Here is a 9,204-nt window from a genome sequence, read left to right as displayed (position 1 = left end):
CAAGATGCTGTGGTAGCCATGCTGGTTCAGTATGCCTTCAATTTTGAATAAATCCCCAACAGTGTCACCAGCAAAGCACCCCCACACCATCACACCTCCTCCTCCATGCTTCACGGTGGGAACCAGGCATGTAGAGTCCATCCGTTCACATTTTCTGCGTCGCACAAAGACACAGTGGTTGGAACCAAAGATCTCAAATTTGGACTCATCAGACCAAAGCACAGATTTCCACTGGTCTATTGTCCATTCTATGTGTCCTTTAGCCCAAACAAGTCTCTTCTGCTTGTTGCCTGTCCTTAGCAGTGGTTTCCTAGCAGATATTCTACCATGAAGGCCTGATTCACACAGTCTCCTCTTAACAGTTGTTCTAGAGATGTGTCTGCTGCTAGAACTCTGTGTGGCATTGACCTGGTCTCTAATGAACTTAGGCCTCTTTCACACTTGCGTTGTCCGGATCCGGCGTGTACTCCACTTGCCGGAATTACACGCCGGATCCGGAAAAAACGCAAGTGTACTGAAAGCATTTGAAGACGGATCCGTCTGCAAAATGCTTTCAGTGTTACTATGGCACCCAGGACGCTATTAAAGTCCTGGTTGCCATAGTAGGAGCGGGGAGCGGTATACTTACCATCCGTGCGGCTCCCGAGGCGCTCCAGAATGACGTCAGAGCGCCCCATGCGCATGGATGACGTGCCATGCGATCACGTCATCCATGCGCCTGGGGCGCCCTGACGTCACTCTGGAGCGCCCCGGGAGCCGCACGGACGGTAAGTATGCTCCTCCCCCGCTCCCCGCTACACTTTACCATGGCTGCCAGGACTTTAGCGTCCCGGCAGCCATGGTAACCACTCTAAAAAAGCTAAACGTCGGATCCGGCAATGCGCCGAAACGACGTTTAGCTTAAGGCCGGATCCGGATCAATGCCTTTCAATGGGCATTCATTCCGGATCCGGCCTTGCGGCAAGTCTTCAGTTTTTTTGGCCGGAGCAAAAAGCGCAGCATGCTGCGGTATTTTCTCCGGCCAAAAAACGTTCCGTTCCGGAACTGAAGACTTCCTGATGCATCCTGAACGGATTTCACTCCATTCAGAATGCATTAGGATAATCCTGATCAGGATTCTTCCGGCATAGAGCCCCGACGACGGAACTCTATGCCGGAAGAAAAGAACACAGGTGTGAAAGAGTCCGCAGCAGAGGTGACTCTTGGTCTTCCTTTCCTGGGGCAGTCCGCATGTGAGCCAGTTTCTTTGTAGCGCTTGATGGTTTTTGTGACTGCACTTGGGGACACTTTCAAAGTTTCCCCAATTTTTCGGCTGACTGACTGACCTTCATTTCTTAAAGTAATGATGGCCACTCGTTTTTCTTTACTTAGCTGCTTTTTTCTTGCCATAATACAAATTCTAACAGTCTATTCAGTAGGACTATCAGCTGTGTATCCACCTGACTTCTCCACAACGCACCTGATGGTCCCAACCCCATTTATAAGGCAAGAAATCCCACTTATTAAACCTGACAGGGCACACCTGTGAAGTGAAAACCATTTCAGGTGACTACCTTTTGAAGCTCATCAAGAGAATGCCAAGAGTGTGCAAAGCAGTAATCAAAGCAAAAGGTGGCTACTTTGAAGAACCTAGAATATGACATATTTTCAGTTGTTTCACACTTTTTTGTTATGTATATAATTCCACATGTGTTAATTCATAGTTTTGATGTCTTCAGTGTGATTCTACATTTTTCATAGTCATGAAAATAAAGAAAACTCTTTGAATGAGAAGGTGTGTCCAAACTTTTGGTCTGTACTGAATAGAGTGAGGATTTTCTCTGGTAGGCAGGGTAAGCGGATGCAGTACAAAGACCAAAAAAAAACTGTTTGTAGAGCAAAACTTCAGTCTTTATTCACACATAAGGCCAAAACAAAACAACACTTTTCAGTCTTGGTGTTAGTTCACACAATGGAAAGTCCACAGAATAAAAAAATCACCTTGTTTGCAGTTTTATCTCCAGCGTGTGGCTCTTGGCCCTCCAGCACGGCACAAAGCCTCAGATCCCAAACACAGAGACTGTCAGAGAGGAGTAATCCTCACCCAGCTGACACTGCCGGCTGGATATAGGCTAGTTAAGACCCGGCCTGGAACGTGAGGAGTAGTCACCTACCCAGCACTTTTGAATACTCCTAGTAAGGCTCCATTCACACGTCCGCAATTTCGTTCCGCAATTTGCGGAACGGAATTGCGGACCCATTCATTCTTCCGGGTCCGCAATTCCGTTCCCGAAAAAATAGAACATGTCCTATTGCAATTGCGGACCAGAAGAGGCATATTCTATAGTGCCGGCAATGTGCGGTCAGCAAATTGCGGAACACACATTGCCGCTGTCCGTGTTTTGCGGCTCCGTGGATCCGCAAAACACGTTGCGGACGTGTGAATGGAGCCTAAGAGCCGTTCCGGATCAGCTATACAGTCATGCTACAATAGCAAAAGTGTCGATCAGCACTAGCTGCCGCTGACACCTGAAATTACCGGCTCTTACTTCACTGAGGCCAGGAACCTCGGTGACACATACCTTCCGTCAATGACGGACCCTTGCGCCTTCCTACAATATATAATTATTATATATATATATTATTTTTTTTGTTTGTTTCGGAATCAAAGGACTCTTATAGGTTCAGTCTTGTGACTGCAGTTCAAGGTTATAAAACAATTCCCTTATTTTCAGAGTTTACTGATTATCATATGCTGGATTAAGGGCACGGCTACACGGCAACATTTCCCTTAATCAATGCAACACGAAGATTCTGGAACTGCAACACAACGGTTACTAAAGGGTTGCAAGTGCAGAATTTTACAAAGTTGCACATTTTTGGGTGGGAATTATGGTGCAGATTTCGTGTATGAGAATTTCTTCATTCTACTCAATGAGAAATTGATTCTGCAGTAAAAAATCTGCAACAAAATTGGCACCGATTTTTCCGCAGAGTCAGTTTCAGTTTTTTTATAGAATGGAGAGATTTTCATTCAGGGATCAGCAACCTTCGGCACTCCAGCTGTTGTCAAACTACAACTTCCAGCATACACGTACTTGGCTGTTCTCGTAACTCTCATAGAAGAGAAAGGAGGATTCTGGGAGTTGTAGTTTCAGAACATCTGGAGTGCCGGAGGTGATCCCTGATCTAGAAGATCCACTCAACAGCCTCTCTGAGAGAACCATTAACAAAGTCATGTAAGGCATTAGCAGCTGTTTTAGTGGCTGTCCGCTTTGGATTTTTTTTTATAGTATGACAAGTCCTCCAATGATAAGATGATTGGACCTGTTCCTAGACCAGTGATGTCATGTTCATCGGTGACATGGCCTATGCGCAGCTAAATCCCATGCAAGTAAATAGGCCTGGACTGCAATACCAAGCACAGCCACTACACAGTGTATGGCGCTGTTCTAGGCAACCTACGAAGAGGGAGGTACAGAGCTGCGGCCTCTTCTGAGTGCCCCATCTCTCAGATATTGATGACCTATCCTGAAGATAGGCCATCAATATAGGAGTCCTAGAAAACCCATTTAATAAAGAAAGTGTATTGTATTAATTAATCATTGAGGGGTATTCAAGTCTGGGGAATTAGAGGACTAGGGTAGTGCTTGGATGTCTTGGTCATGCTCTTCCAACCAATGTCAGACATTTCTAGCCGTGTGAAATGTTGCATTGTCTTGTGGAAAGATCCCATCCACCCCAAGGGAGACAATCAGCATGTATGGGTAGGTATGGGTGTACATGATCTGCAAGGATGGAGGATTCATACCCAAATCTATTGAGAGTGCCCTCCACATGGATGAGTGGGCTCAGAGAATGCCACAAAACATTCTCCAGACCATAACACTGCCGCCACCACCAGCTTGTGTTCTTCCAGCAATGGTTGTAGGGTGTTTGTTTGCTGATGGTTTAGGCCCCTTTTTACCAACACAACTTAATTAGCAGAGGTGCAGTGACCATCCGTCTGCTTCGGGGCCCCACATGCAGTAGGGTTCGCAGAACTGTTGTTTTAGACACCCGTCTGGTAGACTCCTGGATCATTTTGGCGTTGAGCTGCACCACTGTAGTGTCGGTCCTCACTGTTACCAACATTCACTTTCCCATCAATGGCATATAGTGCTCCGCAGACTGGCGCCATTTCTCCACTCACCATACACTTTCACCACAGCAGCCTGTGAACCGTTCACACTGCGCAGTTTTCAGAAATGCTGCCATCCTTGACCCAAAAATCATCCCTTTTTGCAACTCAGATAAACCACCCCTTTTACTCATAACAGCAACGAGGGATATGTGTGCAGACAGCCTATCACACACCTTGTATACCCACCGAGCCAGCTCAGCACAAGTGACTTCCTTCATGAGCTACACACTGCCGACGTCGAAAGTAGGAAGTGGTCATAATAATGTGACTTAACCGTGTATGACTGAGTATCTCTTAAAGGGGTTTATCCAATTTCTCAAACAGCCCCCCATGTGACAGGCCCCTCACAGGTAATATACTTACTCCGCTCCCCGCGCCGATCCTGTTCGCCGCACCGCCGCTGCTGCTTCTCCCTGTGCACGGATAAAAACATCCGTGTCGGGGGGGAGCAGTCAATGGCAGGCGGGGACGGGGGGGAGCCTCCCTAGCGTCACCCGTGAGGCTCGTCCCCGTCTGCTATTGGCTGCTTCCCCCAACACCGGATGTTTTCATCTGTGTACAGGGAAAAGCAGCAGCGGCGGTGCGGGGACCGGGAGCGGGGAGCAGGGTAAATATATTACCTGTGAGGGGCCTGGCACATGGGGGGCTGTGTCAGAAATTGGATAACTCCTTTAAGCCTTTGGATAATGAATTGTAATTAACCCGGCATTGTTTCCTTTTGCTTTGTGTTTCCGCAGCCCCGGCTGGTGAAGGGCGCCAACTGCTGACACCATGTATACGCCAGTAATTCTCCTTCTCTGTGTCTCCATTCATATCACATGTAAGTAGAAAACATGAATAATTTTTTAGGGGATCCCTCATTTGACAGGATACAGTGAAAATCTTATATGCATCAGAAAATCCAACAGACCCCCCATATGGGAGGAACCAGACACGTTGGATTTGAATATAACAGCAGCAGATAAGCAGCGTCAGATGTGCCTGGCAGCCGCTTGTCACCTGTCTCTACTGAAATAAACCTGCACAGTAATGCACATGTCTGTTAGGCCTCATGCACACGACCGTTGTTGTGTTCTGTTCCGCAAAATAGGGTTCCGTTGTTCCGTGATCCGTTTCCGTGTGTCTTCCTTTATTTTTGGAGGATCACCAGACATGAAGCAAAGTAAAAAAAAGTCTAAGTCAAGTTTGCCATGCAAATGAAAGGAAAAAAACGGACGCGCGGACGCGGATGACAATCTTGTGTGCCTCCGCGTTTTTTCACAGTCCCATTGACTTGAATGGGTCCGCAAACCGTTTTCCGTGAAAAAAATAGGACAGGTTATATTTTTTTGACGGACTGGAACCACGGATCACGGACGCGGATGACAAACGGTGCATTAGCCGAGTTTTCAATGAACCCATCGGACACGGAATGAAACAACAGTCGTGTGCATGAGGCTTTAGAGAGCTTTGGATGTGGCTGTTGCTGATCGATTACTTGGCTGACATTTATTGGATGTGTCTGGGAAGCTTAAAGTTTTTTTGGAAAGCTATTAAAATAAAAAATTTATAGTCATTTTTCCAACCCCCCTCACTGCTCTCTTCCTCACCACCAGCCTTTGTTTCCATGACTGCAGTGGTTACGTGCCTCTGTACCACCCTTGACCACTGAAGCCAAACACTGGTCTCAGTAGTCTTGTGCCGCATACTGAAGCTAGTGATAGGCCGCAGCGGTCACATGCAGAAATATGATGTCATGGCTTCAGCGGCGGGGAAAATTGGAGCATCCCGCAGAAATGGAGGGAGTTTGGGATGGTGTGTTTAATTTTTTTTTTACATTTTATTAGCTTTAGAACCTTTAAAAAAAATTATAATAACTCAGTCAACCCCTTTAAATACTTAAAGGTTAGAATAACAGCTTTAAAAGAAGATTGCAACAAGGCCGTGTTTACACCGCAATCACTGGCAGTCCTGATGGGAAGAATGGCGCTGATGTGTGTGCGGTACATGTATACACCGGTGCCTGTCAGTCACTGAGGAGAGGGAAGGGGTGGGGAGAGGTGGTATGAGCGTGCCCCTCATAACTATGGAGTGTAGCTGTAATACGCTGCCTTACGTAGGGCAATTTACGCATTAGATGTCCAAGTATTTCATTGCAGCGCCCTGACTGCGATAACAGAGAAATGCACCAACCTTTCTGGAACATTTCATCTGTAGAATAAAAAGTACAAAAAAAAAGAAAATGTTGAATTCCCTCCAGATCAGACAGAAAGATAGAAAAACATGTAGAATAAGCTGAGCCCGTACACCAGAAAGGCGCTTATATCACTGACTTTCATTACAGACGGAGAACCCGTTGTCACTCAGATTACACCAACTGATGGCAGTGTGAACGGAGCGACGAGAATCACAATCAGAGGACAAGGTGGGTCTAATACACCAATCACACCCAGCACATTGTGCAGATATAAAGTTCTCCATGGGCCCATTCTTAGGGTGGGTGTTGGTCCAACTGGGTGGACACCAAGTAGGGTTTTATTAATAAAAAAAACTTCTTCCATAATGTACAGTATACTCCCTGGAAGTATCTTTATTTTGTCTCTATCTATCTATCTATCTATCTATCTACAGACGTGGACAAAATTGTTGGTACCCTTTGGTCAATGAAAGAAAAAGTCACAATGGTCACAGAAATAACTTTAATCTGACAAAAGTAATAATAAATTAAAATTCTATAAATGTTAACCAATGAAAGTCAGACATTGTTTTTCAACCATGCTTCAACAGAATTATGTAAAAAAATAAACTCATGAAACAGGCATGGACAAAAATGATGGTACCCCTAGAAAACACAGAACATAATGTGACCAAAGGGACATGTTAATTCAAGGTGTGTCCACTAATTAGCATCACAGGTGTCTACAACCTTGTAATCAGCCATTGGGCCTATATATATGGCTCCAGGTAATCACTGTGTTGTTTGGTGATATGGTGTGTACCACACTCGACATGGACCAGAGGAAGCAAAGGAAAGAGCTGTCTCAAGAGATCAGAAAGAAAATTATAGACAAGCATGTTAAAGGTAAAGGCTATAAGACCATCTCCAAGCAACTAGATGTTCCTGTGAGTACAGTTGCACATATTATTCATAAGTTTAAGATCCATGGGACTGTAGCCAACCTCCCTGGACGTGGCCGCAGGAGGAAAATTGATGACAAATCTAAGAGACGGATAATCCGAATGGTAACAAAAGAGCCTAGAAAGACTTCTAAAGAGATTCAAGGTGAACTTCATGCTCAAGGAACATCAGTGTCAGATCGCACCATCCGTCGTTGTTTGAGCCAAAGTGGACTACATGGGAGACGACCAAGGAGGACACCATTGTTGAAAACGAATCATAAAAAAGCAAGACTGGAATATGCCAAACTACATGTTGACAAGCCACAAAGCTTCTGGGAGAATGTCCTGTGGACAGATGAGACAAAAATCGAAGTTTTTGCCAAGGCACATCAGCTGTATGTTCACAGACGAAAAAATGAAGCATATCAAGAAAAGAACACTGTCCCTACTGTGAAACATGGAGGAGGCTCTGTTATGTTCTGGGGCTGCTTTGCTGCGTCTGGCACAGGGTGTCTTGAATCTGTGCAGGGTACAATGAAATCTCAAGACTATCAAGGAATTCTAGAGAGAAATGTACTAGCCAGTGTCAGAAAGCTTGGTCTCAGTCGCAGGTCATGGGTCTTGCAACAGGACAATGACCCAAAACACACCGCTAAAAACACCCAAGAATGGCTAAGAGGAAAAAATTGGACTATTCTAAAGTGGCCTTCTATGAGCCCTGACCTCAATCCTATTGAGCATCTTTGGAAGGAGCTGAAACATGCAGTCTGGAAAAGGCACCCTTCAAACCGGACACAACTGGAGCAGTTTGCTCATGAGGAGTGGGCCAAAATACCTGCTGAGAGGTGCAGATGTCTCATTGACAGTTACAGGAAGCGTTTGATTGCAGTGATTGCCTCAAAAGGTTGCGCAACAAAATATTAAGTTAGGGGTACCATCATTTTTGTCCATGCCTGTTTCATGAGTTTATTTTTTTACATAATTCTGTTGAAGCATGGTTGAAAAACAATGTCTGACTTTCATTGGTTAACATTTATAGAATTTTAATTTATTATTACTTTTGTCAGATTAAAGTTATTTCTGTGACCATTGTGACTTTTTCTTTCATTGACCAAAGGGTACCAACAATTTTGTCCACGTCTGTATCTATCTATCTATAAGGCAGGATTGAACATCCACATGCACTGATCTATTGCTGTTAAAGGGGTTGTCTCTCACTTCAGCAAATAGCATTTATCATGTAGAGAAAGCAATTACAAGGCACTTACTAATGTGTTGTTATTATCCATATTGTCTGCTTTGCTGGCTGGATCCATTTTTCCATCACATTATACACTGCCCGTTTTCATGGTTACGACCACCCTGCAATCCATCAGCGGTGGCCGTGCTTTCACACTATAGGAAAAAGCACAGGCATCTCTGGTGGCCAGGACCTCAGGAGCGCACATAGGCTGGCGGTTTTTCCTATAGTTTGCTCATAAAGGCTCATTTGCATATATTAAAACATAAATTTTCTCAGCAATGCGGACACGTACAGACCAAAAGTTTGGACACACCTTCTCATTCAAAGAGTTTTCTTTATTTTCATGACTATGAAGGCATCAAAACTATGAATTAACACATGTGGAATTATATACATAACAAAAAAGTGTGAAACAACTGAACATATGTCATATTCTAGGTTCTTCAAAGTAGCCACCTTTTGCTTTGATTACTGCTTTGCACACTCTTGGCATTCTCTTGATGAGCTTCAAGAGGTAGTCACCTGAAATGGTTTCCACTTCACAGGTGTGCCCTATCAGGTTTAATAAGTGGGATTTCTTGCCTTATAAATGGGGTTGGGACCATCAGTTGCGTTGTGGAGAAGTCAGGTGGATACACAGCTGATAGTCCTACTGAATAGACTGTTAGAATTTGTATTATGGCAAGAAAAAAACAGCTAA

General features: G+C 44.7%; 1 protein-coding gene across 1 annotated transcript in view; it reads left to right on the top strand.

Moving 5' to 3' along the window:
- Positions 1-5,937: 5,937 nt before the first annotated feature.
- LOC122939297 (fibrocystin-L-like) overlaps positions 5,938-9,204 on the top strand; it is a gene marked incomplete at its 3' end in the record, with an annotated part of 164,001 nt that continues 160,734 nt past the window's right edge. The window contains 2 exon segments of the mRNA XM_044295368.1: positions 5,938-5,956; positions 6,486-6,566. Of these exon segments, the coding sequence (XP_044151303.1) occupies positions 5,938-5,956; positions 6,486-6,566 (100 nt within the window).

The sequence above is a fragment of the Bufo gargarizans genome, chromosome 5 (genome assembly GCF_014858855.1).
Source record: "Bufo gargarizans isolate SCDJY-AF-19 chromosome 5, ASM1485885v1, whole genome shotgun sequence".
NCBI lineage: Eukaryota > Metazoa > Chordata > Amphibia > Anura > Bufonidae > Bufo > Bufo gargarizans.
Note: the sequence above shows the minus strand (reverse complement) of the source record. Positions and strands in the feature narration are given on the sequence as shown.